Source organism: Rattus rattus, chromosome 8 (assembly GCF_011064425.1).
Source record: "Rattus rattus isolate New Zealand chromosome 8, Rrattus_CSIRO_v1, whole genome shotgun sequence".
Classification (NCBI taxonomy): Eukaryota; Metazoa; Chordata; class Mammalia; order Rodentia; family Muridae; genus Rattus; species Rattus rattus.
In genome coordinates this window covers 82,750,391-82,773,963 of record NC_046161.1, presented here as the reverse complement: position 1 = coordinate 82,773,963, position 23,573 = coordinate 82,750,391, and the positions used below count along the sequence as shown (strand labels likewise).

The 23,573-nt window shown below is 40.2% G+C and overlaps 3 protein-coding genes across 3 annotated transcripts; 2 read left to right on the top strand and 1 right to left on the bottom strand.

Annotated features, from left to right (window-relative positions):
- The first annotated feature begins 632 nt into the window (after positions 1 to 632).
- Positions 633 to 1,613, top strand: LOC116907656 (putative olfactory receptor 10D4). Its single transcript, XM_032910748.1, has one exon. It carries the CDS (start codon positions 633 to 635, stop codon positions 1,611 to 1,613), a length of 981 nt encoding a protein of 326 aa, XP_032766639.1.
- Positions 1,614 to 9,389: 7,776 nt separating this feature from the next.
- On the top strand, positions 9,390 to 10,322 carry LOC116907635 (olfactory receptor 958-like). Its single transcript, XM_032910697.1, has one exon. It carries the CDS (start codon positions 9,390 to 9,392, stop codon positions 10,320 to 10,322), a length of 933 nt encoding a protein of 310 aa, XP_032766588.1.
- Positions 10,323 to 20,309: 9,987 nt separating this feature from the next.
- LOC116908060 (olfactory receptor 8D2-like) lies at positions 20,310 to 21,242 on the bottom strand. The gene has a single exon (XM_032911330.1). The coding sequence runs from the start codon at positions 21,240 to 21,242 to the stop codon at positions 20,310 to 20,312; it is 933 nt and encodes a 310-aa protein (XP_032767221.1).
- Between the last annotated feature and the right edge of the window lie 2,331 nt (positions 21,243 to 23,573).

Here is a 23,573-nt window from a genome sequence, read left to right as displayed (position 1 = left end):
TATTGGAATTTGCATTTGTGAGATCTTTTTAGTATAGAATTGAAACTTGACTGAGAGTTTTTTCTTCAAAGACACAGTCTACCTTGTGTCTGTGTGTGAGTAGAGTCTGAGTATAAACAACAGGCGATTTTTCTAAGTATGAGTGATAAAGGGTAGAAAGCATATTGTTGGAGGGAAAGAGTAAAGAGGAGTCTCAATTTCCTTCCTTGGCACAGTTTTATACTCCCATATTGAGGCAATTGGCTTAAATACAATTCAAGCACAGCTTGTCTATCTAAAATGAGGTCATGATCTGGTAGTTCACTTTCCATAAGAAAAATTGGAACTGTAAAATGGGCTAATTTAATAATATTATTACTGTTACCATTATTATTATTATTACTATTATTATTATTATTATTATTATTATTATTACTATCATCATCATTAATGTGATGTGAAAAAAACAAAACAATTTGGTGACAGGAACCAATTGTTTCCAGTCTTTTCCCCACATAAAGTGTGAAGAAATGGAGATCAATATGGCACATAACTTAAGTGCATGTCAAGGGCATTTCCCCCTCATTGGCTTTATTTTGTTTGCATCTATTGTTTTGATAGGAATTCCTTGGCTGTGAAGCAGTTACTCATGGATGCCTTTGTTTCACTTCTCCAGGGCTGCCTGTGCCATGAGTATGAGGAACTACACCTTTGTGACAGAGTTCATTTTGCTGGGAATTGCTAACAGTGAAGGACTAGAGAGCATGCTGTTCATCCTGTTCCTGGTCTTCTATGTCTTTGCCTTGCTGGGGAACCTGCTCATCTTCCTCACCATCTTGGCATCTCCTAACCTCCACACCCCCATGTATTTCTTCCTGGGGAACCTGGCAGTGTTTGACATTTTCTTCCCTTCTGTGAATTCTCCTAAGATGATGGACTACCTAGTAGGGCAAGGCCAAACCATCTCATATCAGGGTTGCGCCTCGCAGATTTTCTTCTATCATACCCTGGGGTGTACTGAGTGCTTCCTGTATACAGTGATGGCCTATGACCGCTTTGTGGCTATTTGTCACCCTATGAGATACACAATCATCATGAATCACAGGGTGTGTACGTGTCTCACAGTGGGCACTTGGGTGGGGGGCTTTGTCCATGGGAGCATCCTCACTTTTCTTATCTTTAAGTTGCCCTACTGTGGCCCCAATGAGGTGGACAGTTTCTTCTGTGACATTCCTGTGGTGCTGTCCCTAGCATGTGCAGACACCTCCCTAGCACAGACCGTGAGTTTTACTAACGTTGGTGTTGTTGCACTCACATGTTTTCTCCTTGTTCTCACTTCTTACACTCGAATTGTCATCTCCATCTTGAAAATTCGTTCCTCAGAAGGCAGGCGCAGAGCCTTCTCCACCTGCAGTGCCCACTTCACATCCATACTCTTGTTCTATGGTCCCGTGATTCTTGTTTATCTCAGGCCTGCTTCTAGTCCCTGGCTGGATTCTGTTGTCCAGGTGTTTAATAATGTTGTCACGCCTTCTTTGAATCCTCTGATTTATTCTCTGAGAAACCAGGAAGTGAAATCAGCCCTGAGAAAGGTGTTAAATCAAGCAATACAACCTTTGGGGTATAAGGAATAGAAACAATCAATTCCTATATAATTCTGATGTTGTTTAAAGTCTTCCTTCATGAGTTACTGTTGCCAAATGAGTCAGATGGTCAAACCTAGTTGTTTGGGGTCCTCACAAGGCAGGGTTTATTTGGGCTGATATGTGAATTTACTACTGGAGAAAAGAGTTTGCAGATTAATCCAGTGTTTTTAATTAATTGTAATTTGCCAAAACAATGAGTCTTTCTGCTCTTCAAAGTCTATGTGTGAACTTCAGTTTTGATTTTTTTTTCTTTTCTATTTTTCGGAGCTGGGGACTGAACCCAGGGCCTTGCGCTTGTTGATTTTTTTTTTTAATGAAACTGAACCTTTTATAAGCTGTAGAGTACCTTATACTCCTTTCAATTGCTTTCATCACTCCTTTCCAATATTATCTTTCTGTATTCTACTAAATGCCACTTTAGGGTCATTGTCTTTAATAAAATTTGAAATTCGAAACTAGGATAGAAGTCAATAAACGTGTCTTTATTTTGCCAATCATTCTAAATGTCAATAGGAAAAACAATCCAAGTATGAGAGACATCAAGTTCAAATATCCTCAAGAGTGTTCTCTATTGTCTGACAAGACACTGTCTTATTGGGTAAAGTCCAAGGGTGCTGATTTGCTTGTTGTGAACTCTGATTGGTATAAGAAAATTAAATTTTGCAGAATAATGTAGTCATGAACTCCCAGAAAGCAAAGGGAATCAATAGAGCATCCTGGTGTGACTAGGATCAAAATCAGATATTCAGGACAGAAATGTCGCTGTAAAAGAAATCGATTTCATTCAGAAGCCAGACCATGAGAAGTTGGTTAGGGCTCCATTCTCCTAAAGACCGTCTTGGAGCCTTAGGTAGGCCAATGCAGTGATGTAAAAGAGTGGGACCATGTGCAAGGGCTACACAGGTTTTTTCTTCTTACATTTTTATTACTGGAAAACTCATGAGTAACAACCAGTTTTCCATGCTCTAGAATTCCCTTCAATTCCTTAGATGTACACCATGTTTTCCTTCAAGTTAAGTATTATTTCACCTTTAATCAAAGAAGTTAGCCAGTCCTATGATTATCTAAAGATAATCTAAGAAGGACTGAAGCATCCACATTTTGGCCTTCCTTCTTTTTGAGCTTTATATGGTCTGTGAATTGTTTCTCGACTATTCCAAGCTTCTGTGCTAATATCCACGTATCAGTGAGTGCATATCATGTGTGTACTTTTGTGATTGGGTTACCTCACTCAGGATGATATTTTTTAGTTTCATCCATTTGCCACAGAATTTCATGTAATCATTGTTTTTAATAGCTGAGTAGTACTCCATTGTGTAAATTACCACAATTTCTGTATCCATTCCTTTGTTGAAGGGCATCTGGTTTTTGTTTTTAAGCTTTTGGCTATTATCAGTGAGGTTGCAATGAACATAGTGGAGCACATGTCCTTGTTATATGTTGGAGCATCTTTTGGGTACATATACCCAGGAGTGGTATAGCTGGGTCCTCAGATAGTACTATGTCCAATTTTTCTGAGGAACCTCCAGATTGATTTCCAGAATGGTTGTACCAGCTTGCAATTCCACCAACAATGGAGGAGTGTTCCTCTTTCTCTACATCCTCACCAGCATCTGGTGTCATCTGAGTTTTTGATCTTAGCCATTCTGACTAAGCCATTCTGGTGTGAGGTGGAATCTCAGGGTTGTTTTGATTTACATTTCCCTTATGACTAAAGATGTTGAACATTTCTTTAGATGCTTCTCAGCCATTCATTATCCCTTAGTTCTATACCCCATTTTTAATAGGATTATTTGATTCTCTGGAGTCTAATTTCTTGTGTTCTTTGTATATATTGGATATTAGCCCTCTATCAGATGTAGGATTGGTAAAGATCTTTCCCCAATCTGTTAGTTGCTTTTTTGTTCTATTGACAGTGTCCTTTGCCTTAGAAAGGCTTTGCAGTTTTATGAGGTCCCATTTGTTGATTCTTGATCTTTGAGCATAAGCCATTGGTGTTCTGCTCAGAAAAATTTCTCCCATGCCTATGTGTTTGAGGCTGTTCTGCACTTTCTCTTCTATTAGTTTCAGTGTATCTGGTGTTATGTGGAGATCTTTGATCCACTTGGACTTGAGTTTTGTACAAGGAGATAAGGATTGGTCAATTTGCATTCTTCTACATGCTGACCTCCAGTTCAAACAGCATCATTTGTTCAAAATGCTGTCTTTGTTTCCATTGGATGTTTTTAGCTCCTTTGTCAAAAATCAAGTGACCACAGGTGTGTGGGTTCATTTCCGGATCTTCAATTCGATTCCATCGATCTACCTGCCTGTCTCTGTACCAATACCATGCATCTCTTATCATGATTGTTCAGTAATACAGCTTGAGGTCAGGGATGGTGATTTGCCCAGAAGTTTTTATTTTGTTGAGAATAGTTTTTTCATTCCTGGATTTTTTGTTATTCCAAATGGAGGATGCTTGCAGCTAACCATTGTACTGAGCATGGGAACCTGAATGGAGGAGTTAGAGAAAGGACTGAAGGAGCTGATGATGTTTGCAAGCACATATGAAGAACAACAATCTCAACCAACCAGATCCCCCAGAACTCCCAGGGACTAAACCACCAACCAATGAGAACACATGGAAGGATCCATGACTCCTGACACATATGTAGCAGAGGATATCATTGTCTGGCATCAATAGAAGGAGAAGCCCTTGGTCCTGTGAAGGCTCATTTCCCCAGTGTACGGGAATTCCAGGGTGTTGAGGGGGGAGTGGATGGGTGGGAGTCTGAGCATCTTCATAGAAGCAGGGGGAGTAGGAGGGCATGGGAGAGGGGAGAAGGGAGATAGCATTTGAAATGTAAATACATAAAATTCCAATAAAAAAGGAAAAATATTTCAGTATTTGTGAAAGGAAAATAATAACAACCATATAAGAAACAATTTACAGAGTAGTTAATCTGAAATGTGGTAGTGTGAAATGTTGCTCACGTTGTTCTTACAGTATGGTTTCTCACAGAGTTACAACAACTAATGGATTTTAGACCAGAATACAAGACTGACTCAAGACCAACATGTTCCTGGAGAAGTCTATAGAGAAGGTTCAGTTGAAAACCTCAGGTGTGGATTTACCTATTACCCTGTTTTAAAAGAGAACTAAAATCCAGTCTTAGTGACCTGAGATAATGCTATCCTATGCTGGAAATTTTCTGTGACAACCCCTTGCTGACAACTTCCTTTGCTGTATCTTCTTCCTCCTAACACAATGTTCGCTTTGAGGATTTTGTTCTTTGGCTATCAATGGCAGCTTCTACTGAGATTCTCTCCTATGTGTCATAAAAGGAGATAATGATTACTCTATCTCTGTAAACTGGGAGAAAAAAATTCTTAAACACTGTGGGGTAAAGTATGTTATAGAGCCAGGAGTTCCTCTAATGTAATGGAATTATGAATAATAGACATTATGACAGGAACAAAATGTACTATTTATTTTTGTAATATTTCAAAAATTATTATTAATTTTTATTTGTACATGAGTGATCTTTCTCACCCAGAAGAGGAAATCAGAATATGTTATAGACGGTTATGAGCCACCCTGTGGTTGCTGGGAATTTAACTTAGGTCTCTGAAAGAGCAGTCAGTGCTCTTAACCTCTTTGCTATCTCTCCAGTCCCCAGAACTTATTCTTTTAATATTCAATCAAACAACTTCATGATTAGAATCATCTTGTTGGACTACCATTGTTTATCAGAGAAACACCTAGAATAAGACACATCCATGTGAGAACCAGCTTTATGTTTTTCCAGATACCATTAGCTCTTCTATTTTGCATATAGTAAAAATGAGATTTGAATCATGTTTCTCCTTGTGTAGTAGCTTTCAATTGGCCATAGTTTCTTAGCTAGTTATGGGGTCTTGAAAGCCCCCTTTTTAAACCATGCTAGAGTTTTAAGTTGACCTTGTCTGCATCTTATGTAGGTAATCAAACTGTTGTGAGTTCATATGTCCAGCATCCATGTAATTTACAGAAGACAGCCTTTCACAGTCTGCTTTGCTATCCACTGGCTACTGCATTCATTCTGCCTCTTTTCCCATGATGTTTCCTCAACTGTAGGAGTTGGGGGAGATAGATGCTCCTTCTATCTTTGAACATTCACAATCAATTGTTCTCAGTGTTGTGGCCAGATATACATCTTTGCATTAACCACTGCCTATTGGAAAAATAAGTATCTGTGACTAAGGCTGAGAATAGCAGAAATATATGAACATCAGCACAAATACTTAGAACGTAGTTTGATCACATTAGCAAACAACAACAATGGGTTCCTAGTTAGGGCTTAAATGCTTCCTTCCTAACCATCAAATATTATCAAGGCTTAAGGTACCAGGAATGAGTTATTTCTTTAATTCAGGGCTCATACCCAATCAGAAGGCATCTAGTTACCCCATAACAGTTATGGTCTTATTACATAGTGGCTCAAAGTATCCATAAAGTACATTTAAATCATTAAAATATACACAGATAAAAATTAATAGTTGTCCATTCTGGAAATCAGTCTGGAGGTTTCTCAGAAAATTGGACATTGAACTGCCTGAGGATCCAGCTATACCTCTCTTGGGCATATACCCAAAAGATGCCCCAACATATAAAAAAGACACGTGCTCCACTATGTTCATCGCAGCCTTATTTATAATAGCCAGAAGCTGGAAAGAACCCAGATGCCCTTCAACAGAGGAATGGATACAGAAAATGTGGTACATCTACACAATGGAATATTACTCAGCTATCAAAAACAACGACTTTATGAAATTAGTAGGCAAATGGTTGGAACTGGAAAATATCATTCTGAGTGAGCTAACCCAATCACAGAAAGACATACATGGTATGCACTCACTGATAAGTGGCTATTAGCCCAAATGCTTGAATTACCCTAGTGGCCTAGAACAAATGAAACTCAAGACAGATGATCAAAATGTGAAGGCTTCACTCCTTCTTTAAAAGGGGAACAAGAATACCCTTGGCAGGGAAGAGAGAGGCAAAGATTAAAACAGAGACTGAAGGAACACCCATTCAGAGCCATGCCCATACATATAGAGCCACCCAATTAGACAAGATGGATGAAGCAAAGAAGTGCAGACCGACAGGAGCCGGATGTAGATCGAACCTGAGAGACACAGCCAGAATACAGCAAATACAGAGGCGAATGCCAGCAGCAAACCACTGAACTGAGAACGGGACCCCCGTTGAAGGAATCAGAGAATGAACTGGAAGAGCTTGAAGGGGCTTGAGACTCCATATGTACAACAATGCCAAGCAACCAGAGCTTCCAGGGACTAAGCCACTACCTAAAGACTATACATGGACTGACCCTGGACTCTGACCTCATAGGTAGCAATGAATATCCTAGTAAGAGGACCAGTGGAAGGAGAAGCCCTGGGTCCCTAAGACTGAACCCCCAGTGAACTAGACTGTTGGGGGGGGCGGCAATGGGGGGGGGGTGGGGAGGGGAACACCCATAAGGAAGGGGGGGGAGGGAAGGGGATGTTTGCCAAATGTACATAAGAAATACTCAAGTTAATAAAAAAAAAAAAAATTAATAGTTGTCTTAAGGGCAAATAGAAAACATTTTCAGGTAAGAAATAAGATATGAATTCAAGCATTTAAAGAAATAATTATGGGATATTATATAAATTTTTTGTAGAATAAGTGTGGTAGTCATTTCTCTATTATGGTGATTAAATATTCTGATAAAAAGTAAGTAGAGAAAAAGACTTTATTAAAGCTTACAGTTCCAAAGGTTTAAAGTCCATAATGACTGAGGTAGCTTGTTAAAAGAGCAGGAAGCAGACTGATTACATTTCATTCCTAGACAGAAAGAAGCAGAGAGAGAACAAGAAATAGATTGAGGCTATAAAACTTCAAAGACTTTGAAAAGTCTTCAATTAAAGTGAAGTGCTTTATCTAGAAATAGTCTACACTTTCTAAAGATTCCATGACTTCCTCATAAAACACCACAAACTGGAGACCAACTATACAAATGTATGAGTGCATGGGGATATTTCTCATCAAAACCACAAAAAAATGGTACACAATAAGTTGTGTTCTTTTTTCCCTATTCTTTTTGAACTCAGTAAATATTAGATGTTTCCCTCTTTTCTCTATGTGGTTTTCTAATCTCTGCTTTTTATTCAGTTCAGATCCCCAAAGAATTGAGTAATTACAAGTGTTTGAACCCCAGGGATGGCGGTCCTCCAGGGAAAAGTGGAGATTTACAATAAAGGAGCTTTACATAAATACCTGGCCTTACAACTGCTAGGTGAATACATCCCACTACTCTAGGGAGTATAAGAAGAAGAGCAGAGATGAGAAGGAAGGAAGGCACAAAAGTAGAGGCCTTCCCAGATAATTGATCCCTCTGATCTACACTTTCTAGTCAGGTCATGGGGGATGAGAGTCCCAAAGGAGACTAACATTATGTATTGCTCCTTAGTGGCTAGCTAGAGGCTGCTCTGTCACTCAGGGCATGAGTCCTGCTGGGTCACAGATTCCAAGCTTCATCAGCTCAGTCCTATTCTGAGAACCCCTCATCCCGCCTGGCTTCATAGTCAGGATGTTCTGTTTCATACATCTTATAACAGAAGGAGGATGTGGGCATGAGTTTTAGCCTATTCTACAGTAATCTTCAGTGTGTAAGTGCCCCCTTCCCTTGGAAATGCTTTTTTTTTTCCTGAGGTGTATGTTTCCATGAGGGAGTAAGAGCCTGTGCTTACTTGAGTCTGCATGAATTTATATTTTTATGGCACTTTATGAACTTACCATCTGCGTGATGACCATGAGCCTTATAAACAATCATGTGGATAGCACACACTCATAGTTTGGATCATGACTTTTGAGAATATTGAGCAGTGAATAACACTGTCAACTGTAAATGGCTTTTCCATATATTGAATATTATGTTTGTTCTTTTGTTTTCTTATGTGTCTGCCAGCTGGATTTCATTTTTCAGTTGTACTGACATTGAAGAAAAGAAAGAAGCTTTATGAATTACTCATATCAACAGGACACCTAAATAGATCCTAGTCCCTGTGTGGTCATGGTTTAGGGGGAAGGCCTATTTTTCAGAAAGTTAGAATTTTGTAGTTTTTAAAAAAGATATGTAGGAACAGAATTGCATAGGTATTTTATGTATATTAGAACATTATACCGGATAAGAAACTTAAGTTACCAGTGTCCTTCACAGGGAATAACATTAAGTTCAGAGATATTTGAAACATTCACCTGGATTCAGAGTGAGGAGCTGATGTGACATTTGAACTCAGATGTCTCACTCTATACCAGTGGCTTGCAATTTGTGTGTTCTGCCCTCTTTGGAGGTTGAGCGATCCTTTCACAGGGGTTGCCTATTACATATCCTACATATCAGATATTTACATTGTGATTAATAACAGTAGCAAAACTACAGGAATAGCAATGAAAATAACTTTTGGTTGGGGGTCACCACAACATAAGGAACACAAGGGTTGCTGCATGAGGAAGGCTGATAAGCACTATTCTATACTGTCACTGCTCAAAAGTCTAAATTCAAGCCCACCTCTTTAAGTTTTAGGGAATGGTTAAAAATGGGTGGATAATTCAATATCAAATATTAATTGGTGACCGTATTGGATGAAACCTCAACAACGAATGGGTGGGCAGTGGGTTCTCTAAAGGCTTTGACTCTTTTGGCAAGTTCAGCTAAATGGGTCCATCCTTTTGTCTTCTAGGAGTAAGTGAACTTGAAAATGAGGAATTGCACTTTGGTAACTGAATTCCTCCTGATGGGAATCCCACATACAGCTGGGCTGGAAAGGATGCTCTTTGTCCTCTTTTTGGCCTTCTACCTGCTCACTCTTCCAGGAAACCTACTCATTCTGCTGGCCATCCTGACTTCCACCAACCTTCACACTCCCATGTATTTCTTCTTGGGAAACCTGTCAGTGCTTGATATTTTTTTCCCTTCTGTGAGTTCCCCAAAGATGATGCTCTACCTCACTGGACACAGCCACACAATCTCTTACCAGGGCTGTGCCTCCCAGCTCTTCTTCTACCATTTCCTGGGCTGTGCTGAGTGCTTCCTGTACACTGTGATGGCCTATGACCGCTTTGCAGCCATCTGTCACCCTTTGAGGTACACGGTCATAATGAATTCGTGGGTGTGTGGCTCCATGACTGTGGCCACGTGGATGGGGAGCTGTCTGCATGCGTCTGTCCTCACATTTCTCATCTTCAAGTTACCGTACTGTGGACCCAATGAAGTGGATAACTTTTTCTGCGACATCCCAGTGGTGCTGCCCCTGGCTTGTGCAGACACTTCTCTGGCACAAGCTGTAAGTTTCATCAATGTAGGTCTTGTTGCACTGGTGTGCTTCCTCCTTATCCTTATTTCTTACTCTCGCATTGTTGTCTCCATCTTGAAAATCCGTTCTTCTGAAGGCAGGCGCAGAGCCTTCTCCACCTGCAGTGCCCACTTGACCTCCATCCTGCTCTTCTATGGCCCAGTGGCCCTCATTTACCTCAGACCTGCCTCTACTCCTTGGCTGGATTCAGTGGTTCAAGTGTTGAATAATATTGTTACTCCTTCCCTTAATCCTTTGATATATTCCTTGAGAAACAAGGAAGTAAAGGTGGCTTTGAGAAAGGCATTGACACAAGGGATGCACACTTCTGGGGAGTAAGCTTTATGTCAAAATCTCTTCCTCACAGATTTGTCTCTATTTCTCACTAGAAGCTGCTCTTATTTTTATATGATTTTAAAAGCATTTGTGCCATACTCGATGCTTCTTTGATGGAAGCTATTTGTTTGATTGAAGCACACAGTTGTATACTCTTTAATTTTAAGATTATAATATAATTAGAACATTTCCTCCTTCCTTTTCCTTCCCCCAAAACCTCATATATACGCCTTCACCTCTTATTCAAGTTCATGGCCTCTTTGTTCTCCTGTTTTATTGCACACATATGTTTATATCTCTCTAGATATATTTGTATATGCATATATTCCTGAGTATAACCTGTTGAATTTATATAATGTTAGTTGTATGTTTGTTTTCAGACTGACCTTTTGTCAATGGCCAACAAATTGGCACATCCTTTACTGAGGAAGATGTTCACTTGAGGTGTCTCCTTCCATGCTTAACACCTCTTTTACTTTCTTTTGTATTCATTTCTCCTTTTTAAGGATTTATTAATATTTACCCCCATATACATATATGAGTTTAGATCCCTTCAATTTGATTTTACAGTTGTGTTTGCAGTCTATTTGGAGTAAACTTGTATTCTCTTTTCATTTACTTCCATGGTTCTGATGTAATTTGATTACTTGGTATGTTGTCCAGATTTCTTTAATTATTGAGAGTGGCAGTCTATATTGAGCTACTGTCACTATAGCAGAGTTTCAGTACCTCTAGGATATGTAATGCTAAAATTTACTTTTTAAAAGAGAAAAAGTAGTTAGACAATACTTGCAAGTGAAAAGATATAGAAGAAATAATAATCAACTGATATTAAAATACAAACAATCCAAAATTTTAGAAAAGGCTAGTGCTGAATCAGATACAGGGTGTGCAGTAGAATATAATATCACAAAATAGAATGAAGTCAGAAATATATAAACAGAATGAAGAACTGAAATATATAAACATCATCTAAAATAGCTGAGAAGACATGGTACCTTCTAAGAAAGAAGACTACCAATCTAAGAATGGTATTTTATAAAGAAGAATAAACAGAATGTACTTCTACACTAAACCTAAAACAGTGGCCGAACTAGGTACCAAACAAGAAATGACAAAAAAATCAGGGGTGGTGGTGGCGATGGTGTTGTAATCTGTAACTGGCTGGGGAATAGCTTTGAGAAAGGTGCACCATATTCTGGGATATTAAAATGAAACCTTCTAGCCAGGTGTGGTAGCATGTATCTTTAGTTCCAGCGCCCGAGAGGCAGAAAGCAGATCTATGTATGTTTTAGGCAAGCCTGGTCTACAAATAGAAATCTGGGACAGCTGGTGCCACATAGAGAAACCATGTCTTAAACCAACCAACCAACCAACCAACCAACCAACCAACCAACAAGCAAGAAACCTTATATACTTTATTAAAATAAAACCAGTAAGAGCTGTAACATAAGCACTCAGTGTAACGGATTCTGATCTCCAGTGGTCCCTTGTATCATTCTTCCCTTTCTGCATGCTGATATTATCTGTGAAGAGTATTTATATGCAGTGCCATATATTCTGTACAGAATTCATACTTGGATTCGGTAGAAAAAAAAGGGTCTCAGGTATTTGATTGTGCAATAATAAAAAAAAACAATAATAAGAGTATGAGTATAAATGACCTTGTACCTAATTTGTTGAGAGCCTAAATTGATAAAAGTGAGACAGAGTAATTCAGCAGTATCTGATAAAATCATCTATAGTTACTTTAAAATTATTTTACTTTATTTAATGTGGTGTGTGTGTGTGTGTGTGTGTGTGTGTGTGTGTGTGTGTGCGCACCTGCCTAAATATGTGTTGAGATCAGAGGATACCATGAATGAGTTGCTCCTCTCTTCCCACCCTATGGATTCTGGGCATTGACCTCATGTTGTTAGTCTTAGAGACAGATGTCCTTGCCTGCTGAGTTGTCTCTCTAGTTCCATTGGTTACTTTTTGATGTAGATGTTCATTTATTAGTCTTATCCAGGAATTGGTGTTTAAACAATATGATAATGCACAAACACAGCTTCCTTATGTGGGTTTTTGTGTGGTAAGATACACAATATGAATGCATATGAATAATATCTAAATGCTTAGATATAAGGCAAGAAGGAGTCATGGAAAGCAGAAGATGCCTGGCAAAATGTGGCAGTGTTTCAATGTTTGAAGAGAGACTTCATTCTTGAAGGCGAAGCATATTTTGCAGTGGAGACTCAGGGTATGGGAGATTCCAAGAGACACTAGAGACAGGTGAATCAGGTGTGCAGGTGAGTCAGCAGGGACCTAGGAGATAAACCGTGGGCATCTATGCTTTTTGGAGTCCAGAAGATCATGTGTGAGACCAATACCTAGGATTTGGGCTACAAGATTAGATTTACATCACTGGAATTTGGTTTTCTTAGAATTGATTGTAACAGTGCCTTGATTCTTCTAATTTGGATGGTATGTGAGTTGTCTTTGATTTTATAGGAACTCAAGAATATGAATATGTATATATATATATATATATATATATTCTGAATCTCTCTCTCTCTCTCTCTCTCTCTATATATATATATATATATATATATATATATATATATATATATATATATTCTTTGTTAGTTTCACATCATGCACCCCAGTCCCATTTATCTCCCCATCTCCTCAAATTGGCCTTTTAACCTTGCAGTCTCCCTTGCCCTCTCAATAAGACACAGAGGCAAACAAACAAACAAACAACAGCAACAACACCAAACAGCATAGAAAACATCTCATCATGGAAGCTGTAGTATGTCACAGTGTGTCCCACAATATATCCCTTTATCCACACATCTTCACTTGCAAATGTTCATTGCAGTGAATCATTGGTCTGGTTCAAGATCTCTGGCTTCTGTGATACCATCAATATATGATCCTCATTGGGACTCCTCCCAGTTATTCTGTTGTTGCCCTGTGTCATAAAGATCCTGTAGCTTTGGAACCACAGGACTGGCTCATTCTCATGTCCCAATCATTCGCAGATAATAGAGATTTTGGAGGTGGCCAATTCCCAGCATGGGATCTGGGCCTGGGTGGTAGCTGAGCTGGTCCACCCACCAGCTCTCCCTTATCTGAGCCACCTGGGCAATCTCTCCAGCACTACTCTGTTGGGAGTGATGCCCTTGAAGCCCTCCATTGTTGATGTTATTATTATGGTTAGAATTAAGTATGACTAGGTTCATGGAAAACCCCCAGCCAGCTGCAGAAGACTAATATAAAGCTGGTGGTCAAGATAAATAATAATATGATAAAGTTCTCCTGCTGACTAATAATATGACAAACCTGTGACCTTAATTTTTTTTTTTCGGAGCTGAGGACTGAACCCAGGGCTTTGCGCTTGCTAGGCAAGCGCTCTACCACTGAGCTAAATCCCCAACCTCACCTGTGACCTTTCTAACATCCTGTCAACATCAGCTGATTCCTTGACCACACGAATACTGTGTCCTTGGCCTGTGTAAATGTTTCACATTTCCCCACTCCCTCTGTTACCCATGTTATGGTATAAATTCAGCCTTGGGGAAAAATAAAATTGTTGCCTTGATCAGACTCTTGTCTTGGCATCCTTCTTTGCATGTATTGTTCCCCATTCTCTTCCAGGAACACCCAGACCCGTTGCTGATAAATGGCGCCCAACATGGGGCTGGAGGTCTCCTGGAGGAGAACGTCATCCCCCGTGAATAGGCAGGCCTGTCTTCCTTGTTTGTCGGAGCCTTTGCTCCCCCTCAGAGCCTTTACTCCCCACTCAGAGCCTTTGCTCCCCTAATTCTTCCCACCATGGACTGCCCGACCTTGGTTTAGAGGCTTGGTGTGTGTTTCTCCCCGGATGACACAGATCTCAGTGGTGAGTGATGGGACAAGCATTCTACAGTCACCTTTTGTGACAGGACTCAGGCAGTCATTCAGGACGCAAAGAATAGGGTTAAGAAAAAAGATTTAAAGAAATTCTCATACTTTGTAGGAAATATTTGTCCATAGTTCCCCCAGGAGGAAATAATTGATACAAAAGATAGTGCAGAGTTAATGATTGTTTAATGGCTCGGCTAACCTTTTTGCTGAAGTCTGCCCTCTGTAATGAATGAAAGTCGTGCGCTTTTTGAGTTTGAGGTTGCCTCTCCCTGCATGGATGAGCAACCCCATGTACGTGGATTAAAAACCTTTTACCCTCATGTTATTGAAGCTGTCACTTTGCTCTGTGCTCTGTGGGTGGCGCTCCTGATGTAGGGCCATTATGGGGTCTTACAACATTTTGGTGCATTGGCTGGGAACTGCGCTCCCCACAGACCACAGTTGGCAAGCAGATCGGAGGTAAGCTCGAGCAAATTTGTGTTTTGTGTTCTGTGTTACTTTCTGTTTTGTCTCTGTGTCATGTCTTGTCTTTGTTTCATGTTGTCTGTGTCTGCTGTCTGAAGGGTTCGGGTCCTTTCAGCGGGGGGTTCGAGCCCCCCCTGGAGAGGGGTTAGAGTCCCCTCGGTAGTTGCTATGGGTCCTGTGAAGGGCTTACAGCTGTGACAGGCAGATGTGCTAGTTGTCACAGGCCACAGGCCCTAGAGGATGCTCTATGAGGAGAAAGTAATCTAGAGGACACTCTGGTATCCCGTTGGGAGGTGGGATCAGACAGTCTGCCTCATTCCGGAAGCAGCTAAGGTTAAGCTGCAGTTTGGGCCAGGTACTGAAGGTATCAGTAGGGAGGTATTATAAGTCAAAACAACATAGTGAATTAGGTGATAAAATTCTTAAGAACAGAGGAAAGGGACCAGGCAAGAAAGCTAGGGGTTGGCCTGGTGAGAGCTGGTGGAACAACCAGATCAGGTGACAAATAGTGTGGGTCACTGTCTTTAAGAGTCAGAGGTTAATCAGAAATAACAATTGTCTGCCCCCCCTTTTATGTAACCGTATATGCTAACAAGTGTACTTATTTCTGATTGGCTTTTTACCTTTAATTTTCCAACTTTGAGCAGTTGCACTGAATTCTAGTTTGTGAGAGAAAGGCAGTGCTTGGATACTTCCTGAGTCTTAGAAAATGGTTAAAGAGAGCATGGAAAAGGTCAGAAAAGGCTTAGAAAAGAGAAAACAAGAAAGAGAAAAAGCTGAGAACTGGAATCAAAATTGGTTCTCCACCTCCTCTTGGTTGTCCACTCTGCTTCCCTCTCTGTTGGACCCCCTAGTAGGCCTTCTTTTTGTTATATCTTTTGGCCTTTGGACATTTAATCGTGTAACCAGCTTTGTTAAACAACAGGTAGATAATATGGCAGCAAAATCTATTCAGGTATATTATCATAGGCTAGCTATGGAGGATGCCTTTGATGATGGCCAAACTCACCTAACATCTCCTCCCAGCCCAGGCAAGGACATTTTTGTCCTTCGGCCAAATGAGACCAATATTCTTTTCTGTCTGTTGTCCTGATGTCTTTGTAGAGACATCAATGAATTGTGACCCCTGCGTGCTGAGCTGGACAGTCAGTGACGGGTAAGAGAGTGATATATTCACAAATAAAGGGCCTAAGACAGGAGGGCCACCATTAGCTGCTGCCTTATCCCATGACGGATTCTGGCCACAAGATTCTCTTGGCCATGTGACAAATATCACTCCAACCTAAGACAGACACAGTTCCCAAGGGGCTCATTCCAGGACAGCATGGCCATTTGGCCACCTTTTCATTTGACTGTAAGGAAGGGGGAGATGTTGGGAGTGATGCCCTTGAAGCCCTCCATTATTGATGTTATTATTATGGTTAGTTAAGTATGACTGGGTTCATAGAAAATCCCCAGCCAGCTGCAGAAGACTAATACAAATCTGGTGGTCAAGATAAATAATGATATGATAAAGTTCTCCTGCTGACTAATAGATATGACAAACCTGTGACCTTTCTGACATCCTGTCAACATCAGCCGATTCCCTGTCCACACGAATACTGTTTCCTTGGCCTGTGTAAATGTTTCACACTTCTCCCTTCCCTCTGTTACCCATGTTATGGTATAAATTCAGTCTTGGGGAAAAATAAAATTGTCACCTTGATCAGACTCTTGTCTTGGCATTCTTCTTTGCGGCTCTTGTCCCCCATTCTCTTCCAGGTACACCCAGACCCGTCGCTGACACTACTCTGGCTAGGCCACCTATTGCCACCATCTTTAGGAGGCAGGGACAGCTCTACTGCTTTCAGACTCTCGGGGCCTGCTCACCTGCACCCATGCCTCCAGAGCCAGTTCCACTGAGCTGCCCAGTCAAAGTTCAGGACTTGTTTTTCCGAGTACTCTCCCATGCCCCAGGGAGTGAGATTGGCCATTCACAACAGGCTGCTTCTCTCACCCTTGAGTTTCCAGTTCCATCTCTCTTCACTAAGTTCAAGGTGCTCCACTTCTCTTTCTTGCCCCTCTGTCCAACACATACTTGCATATTCCACTGCAAGCTGGTCATGCTGCTGGCAAGCCCCTAGATGACATCCTCCATTCATGCTGCATGGCATGGTATGGTAACAAGCAGATATCTATGGTCTGCCTGTGTCATGTGCTGGAGGGCAGGTCTGTGGGTAGCATGGCTATCCACAGGTCTCTGTCTGTTCCCCTCCTCTTGTGCTGTGCTGCCTGAATTTGACTTGACTTGGTATTTATGAGTCCTAGTCATAAGACAGCTTTGTCCATCAAGGCAGGTATCAAACTAGGATGTGCAAAGGACTACCATCTACTTTGTCCCTGACTGATATAAGAGCACCACCACCAACAAGACTTTGTATATTTTAAAAGGACCTTAGACATTTAATGTGCTTTGAATTTTTAAAAAAGATTGTGGGTCTAGGGTCAGGAGAAGTAGAAAGGGGAGTAGAGTTTGTCTTAAAGGAATGGCTAAAGAGGTGGTGGAGGAAGAACTAAGATCCGTGCCATCCATGCGTATTTCTTCTCTATCCATAATAGCCAGAAACTGGAAACAACCTAGATGTCCATCAACCTATGAATGGATAATGGATACATGATACATTTACACAATGAAATATTTAGATGGATAGAGGGAGAAGATATTTTTAATTAAAAGTCTTTGTAAGGTATCATAGCCAACTTATGGTATTTAATAAGAAGTTGTTGATCTTCATGTTACTAATGACTGAGTTACACATTTTCTCTTTTTTTCTAGTATCCTTTAGTCATGTAGTCATGGAATAATGTTCAAGAAGCTACAGAAATCCATTTACATAATTTAAAAAAAAACATAAGAAACAGAGTCCAAGCAGATTCATTCTCAGAGGAATGCAACATCTATATCTATATCTATATCTATATCTATATCTATATCTATATCTATATCTATATCTATCTATCTATCTATTTATATGACTGTAAATAATATAATAATATTGATTTTAATTTTGTGTATATTTTTATGCACAGAAATTCATTTATTTATTCATCTGTAGGAGCAAAATATAAAAGACACATATCTATGATTATCAGAGATCTTACCTTCTAGATGGGCAGACAGACAAGTCTAACATTTATCAGAACTATAGTTAAATTACTGTTGAAATAAGTGTCATAAAGAAGGTATATGCTGGCCATCCTCATTTTTTCTAAGATCCCATAAACAAGAAGACTTCTGGTGTACTGAAAGAAATGACTAAAGAAACTTCAGAGAAGCCAGCAGAAGTCAATAGGGCTGTTTTGAAAAATATTGATGTGGATTTCCTAAATCCTAATAGAAGAAGTCTCTTCTGATACTTTCAGATATGACACTAAAACAAGAGACAGCACATTAGTTTGACCCCATATCTTTCTGCTCTTTCCAACTCTGGATTTAAACCTCTGGCTTTTATTTTATTGTTAATTCCAATCTCATTTCAGGGGAAAGGATCTATATGAAACATGGAAGTTATTTAGGAAATACAAGTTCCCTATCATCTCGACTACACTCGCTTTCTGAAGTTATACGAATGCTAATTAGTATTTTCTTTTCATGGAAAAAAATGGCCTGAATAATATGTTGTACTCTACAAATGCTATTCCCTAAAGAGAAATTTTCGGTGAAGATCCGTTTTTAGTGTTGTTAATTGAATGTTTCCTCACAGGGGAAGACTCCTCTTCAATTTCCCATGTCTTTGGAAATTGCCGACCTAACATTCTAGTTGCAAGGTCTAAAACATTGAAGTGCTTTTCCATTATGATCCTTCTTTTTCAATCAAAGACATGAGTAGATCTATCCTCTTCAGGATATATTCAGAATTCTGTCTCCTCTCACTGCCTTTGAATTCAGTCTCTTCTTTTCACTTTCATATTCTTTTTCCTCAGTCTTCCTATTTATACATTTGTCATTTAAAATATGGCTGTAGGCCACTGAGATGGCTTAGAGGGTTAGGAAGTTGATCATCAAGCCCAATGCCTGATTTCCAGAACCCACATGGGAAAGAGCCAAACTTCTTTTTTTTTTATCATTGATTGATTGATTGATTGATTTCTTTCTTCCTTCCTTCCTTCTTTCCTCCCTCCCTCCTTCCCTCCCTCCCTCCCTTCCTTCCTTCCTTCCTTCCTTCCTTCCTTCCTTCCTTCCTTCCTTCCTTCCTTTCTCTCTTTCTTTTTTTCATCTTTACTAAGTTGGGTATTTCTTATTTACATTTCGATTGTTATTCCCTTTCCCGGTTTCCTGGCCAACATCCCCCTAACCCCTCCTCCCCCCCTTCTCTATGGGTGTTTTCCTCCCCATCTTCCCCCCATTACCACCCTCCCCCCAACAATCACATTCACTGGGGATTCAGTCTTGGCAGGACCAAGGGCTTCCCCTTCCACTGGTGCTCTTACTAGGCTATTCATTGCTAGCTATGAGGTTGGAGCCCAGGGTCAGTCCATGTATACTCTTTGGGTAGTGCTTAGTCCCTGGAAGCTCTGGTTGGTTGGCATTGTTGTTCATATGGGATCTCAAGCCCCTTCAAGCTCTTTCAGTCCTTTCTCTAATTCCTTCAATGGGGGTCCCGTTCTCAGTTCAGTGGTTTAATGATGTCATTCGCCTATGTATTTGCTGTATTCTGGCTGTGTCTCTCAGGAGAGATCTACATCCGGTTCCTGTCGGCCTGCACTTCTTTGCTTCATCCATCTTATCTAGTTTGCTGGCTGTATATGTATGGGCCACATATGGGGCAGGCTCTGAATGGGCGTTCCTTCATCTCTGCTCTAAACTTTGCCTCCCTATTCCAAAGAAGGAGTGAAGCATTCACATTTTGGTCATCCTTCTTGAGTTTCATGTGTTCTGTGCATCTAGGGTAATTCAAGCATTTGGGCTAATATCCACTTATCAATGAGTGTATACCACGTGTGTTTTTCTGTGATTGGGTTACCTCATTCAGGATGATATTTTCCAGTTCCATCCATTTGCCTATGAATTTCATAAAGTCATTGTTTTTGATAGCTGAGTAATATTCCATTGTATAGATGTACCACATTTTCTGTATCCATTCCTCTGTTGAAGGGCATCTGGGTTCTTTCCAGCTTCTGGAAAGCCCAACTTCTTATCTTGTCCTCTGATACTCTGCCATGCCCCCTCCCACAAATCGATAAATGTAATTTTTAAAACTCTTAAAATAAAATGGACCTAGCTTTTTAACTTATCGCTAAGTTTTTATTTGTCTTATTTTTCTTTGTAGTATTTGTTGAGTACACACACACACACACACACACACATACACACACACACACACATACACACACACACACACACATTCATTTATTCATATACATTTATATACCAGGAAGTAAGAAAGTAGGTTAGAGAAACTAAGGAGAAGGAAAAGTACTTTGTTGGGAGTGGAGACACTTAAATGGGGAAGTGAGGTTCACCAAAAATAAACCTCCACAAACATTTTATTTTGATATGACCTTTCAACTTGGAATAGTTATTCTTGCATTCAAGACAACTTAAAAGACAAAATGAATATTTTGTAGCGTCAAGATGATTCTTTTCTTCATAGACTAAGAGAACAGCCCACCATTCACAGCCTTTTTAATGGCTTCTTTGACATCTTTGTTCCTAAGGCTATATATAAGGGGATTAAGCATGGGAATCACTGTGGTATAAAAGACAGAAGCCACTTTCTCCTGGGTTGTGTCACTTGTAGATGGTTTAAAATACATGAAGATGATGGAGCCATAGAAGACTCCAACAGCGGCCAGATGGGAACTGCAGGTACTGAAGGCTTTCGACCTGCCTTCGGCCGAGCGTATTCGAAGGATGCTGGCAAGGATGAAGGCATAAGAGATGAAGATGGCAAACACACTTGCAAAAACATTAAATCCAACAAGGATCATCACCCAAAACTCCTTGGTATAATCTCTAGAGCACGCTATATTCAGAAGAGGGAGGATGTCACAGAAGTAGTGGTGAATGACACTAGTTCCACAGAAAGAACGGCTAGATATGTAGCTGGTATGAACTGTGGCCCCAAAGGTCCCCATAACGTACACAGTGGTGGACAGTAGCATACAGACTCTGTGGGACATGGTGACATTGTAGAGCAAGGGGTTGCAAATGGCGACATAACGATCATATGCCATGGCTGTTAGCATGAAGGAATCGTCAATACCAAAGAAAGAGAATAGATACAGCTGGGCCATGCATTCAGGAAAGGATGTAAAATTCTTCTCCGATACAAAGTTCACCAACATCTTGGGGATTATAACAGAGGAGTAGCAGAAATCTATGAAGGACAAGTTGCTGAGGAAATAATACATGGGCGTGTGAAGCTGAGAGCTAATCCTGATTAGAAAGACTAAGCCCAAGTTTCCTGCCATGGAGACCACATAGATCAACAGAAACAGGGAGAAGAGTGGGATCTGGAGTTCTGGCTTGTCTGTTAAGCCCTCAAGGACAAATAAGGATGTTTCAGAGTGATTTCCTGGCCTCATTCTTCTCCCAGATGTGATGAGTTGAGTGCTTCGATGGAGAGAGGCAAACATTATCAATTGGCAGCAATTAGCAGTTTGCAATTTGACAAATGACTTGTTTTTCAATAGGAACCAAAATTCAACACACTACTAGTACTGTTTCAACATCATCTACCATCGAGATCACATTCCATTTGGCTTCATTTTTATTACATGCCTTGAGAAGTGAAACTCATTGGGTTTCCGTTTTATTATCCTCTTGTGACATTTAAATGTGAGACTCATGTTGTCGCTACAAACGAAGTTCTAGCTTTCCTGTAAAAGCACCATGCAGGAGCCCCTGCTCAGAGACGTTCTTCCATTTGGCAGATTCTGTCTTCACCAGCTGTCATCTCTGATGATTTGGACATTGAACGTCCCTTACCAATGACCATTGATTTCCGCTGTACTTTGCTCACTCAGTCCCTGATTCTTCTTTTTTTTAAATTGGATATTTTTCATTTACATTTCAAATGTTATCCCCTTTCCTGGTTTCCTGTCCATAACTCCCTTATACCATCCCTCCTCCCTCTTCTTCTATGAGGGTGTTCCTCTACCCATTTACCCACCCCTCCCTACCTCCCTGCCCTGACATTCCCCTACACTGGGGGCTCCAGCCTTGGCAGAACCAAGGGCTTCTCCTCTCATTGGTGCCCAACAAGGTTATCCTCTGCTACATATGCAGCTGGAGTCATGGGTCTGTCCATGTGTACTCTTTGGATGGTAGTTTAGTCCCTGGGAGTTCTGGTTGGTTGGTATTGTTCTTATGGGGTTGCAAGACCCATCAGCTCCTTCAGTTCTTTCTCTAACTCCTCCAATGGGAACCCAGGTCTCAGTTCAATGGTTGGCTGCGGGCATCTGCCTCTATTTGTCAAGCTCTCAGGAGACAGCTATATCAGGCTCCTGTCAGTATGCACTTCTTGCCATTAGCAATATTTTCTGGGTTTGGTGGTTGTATGGGCTGGATTCCCAGGTGGGGTAGTCTCTGGATAGCCTTTCCTTCAGTTTCTGCTCCAAACTTTTTCTCTGTATTTCCTCTTATGAATATTTTTGTTCACAGTCCCTGATTCTAATCACAAGGGCTTGGTTTCTTTCTTAGTTTTCTGCCTCCCTTTTGCATGTCTGGTTTTGATCTCTCTTGCTGCTACCCATGAGTCATAGAGACGTGAGAAGAGTAAAGCCCTTTCTGAAAGGGTGGTTTATAGGTGCTGTGAACCCCATTGTTATGTGCTGAAGGAAAGTGGGGAAGGGAAAAGAAAACACCAAGGTCATAGGTGCTCCTGTAGGATCCAGAGCCCTGAAGGTACACTTACGTGATGAAGGCTGCAGAGCAACACTTGAGAGAACTGTCTGCTTTACAGATGGGAAATTAGGGAATGATGGTTTTGCTTGAAGGTAGCATTATTTTCCCCATTTGCATGTGTTTATTGAGATTTTCCTGTTTCCTAGGGAATGTTAAGGTCAGGTTTTATTTGCCTGTTTGATTTGACAACAACAACAACAAATTTCCTACACAACAGTTTCCTTCTGAGTCTGAGCACAAAATGAATGGCAAGTTCTCTATTGTCCTCATCATTTTTACTCCTCAACTGTTTTTTCTAATTTTGTTTTCATGTGATCTAGGACAACTTTCTGACAGTCTGTTGGCCACTTTACTAAATACTAAAAGCACTTTGATCTCTCGTTTCTTTAAATATAATTGCATTGATGTTAAATTACCTTAAGGAGGAAAAAAATGGCAGTAGAAAACACACATGGGTTCATTTACATACCGAGGTTAACCTGTATCAAAAGTCACTTGTGTCTTACAATAGAAACTTGTTACAGGACAATGGTTTCTTCAGTTTCAGAACGTTATATGAAATGAAACACTTCATCTTTGAAATGAATAAATAAAATGATAAGAAAACAGACCACTGGTTACAAAGGCTGAGATAAAATATTACTGAATTATTAAGCCTAGGTTTGGGTTAGTGGAATACTGTAGTAGTGATGGTCTGTGAGACACAGCACTAAGCAATTAGGTGAATAGCTTTATTCTCTAAGACTTCTTAAATAATGATCTAGGGCAAAAAAAGCTAACTGATGTTTTAGAGGTTTCCTCTTTTCTATTTTGGAAGCATTCCTATTTTCATATTCTAATATCCATCCCATTACCTCAAAATAGTTTGCATTTTTCAAGCAACTTAAAAAAATCTCAGCCACCAGGTAATTTGTGGTTTCATGAAATTTCTTTTGTTTTGATCCCTCCACACTTTGTCTATCTTGAACTCTTATAGTAACAACTATTCTATACTTTCTCATGTTATATTT

Excerpts from the sequence above, each read along its gene's own strand:
- LOC116908060 (XM_032911330.1), bottom strand. The coding sequence starts at position 21,242 with ATGAGGCCAGGAAATCACTCTGAAACATCCTTATTTGTCCTTGAGGGC.
- LOC116907656 (XM_032910748.1), top strand. The coding sequence starts at position 633 with ATGCCTTTGTTTCACTTCTCCAGGGCTGCCTGTGCCATGAGTATGAGG.
- LOC116907635 (XM_032910697.1), top strand. The coding sequence starts at position 9,390 with ATGAGGAATTGCACTTTGGTAACTGAATTCCTCCTGATGGGAATCCCA.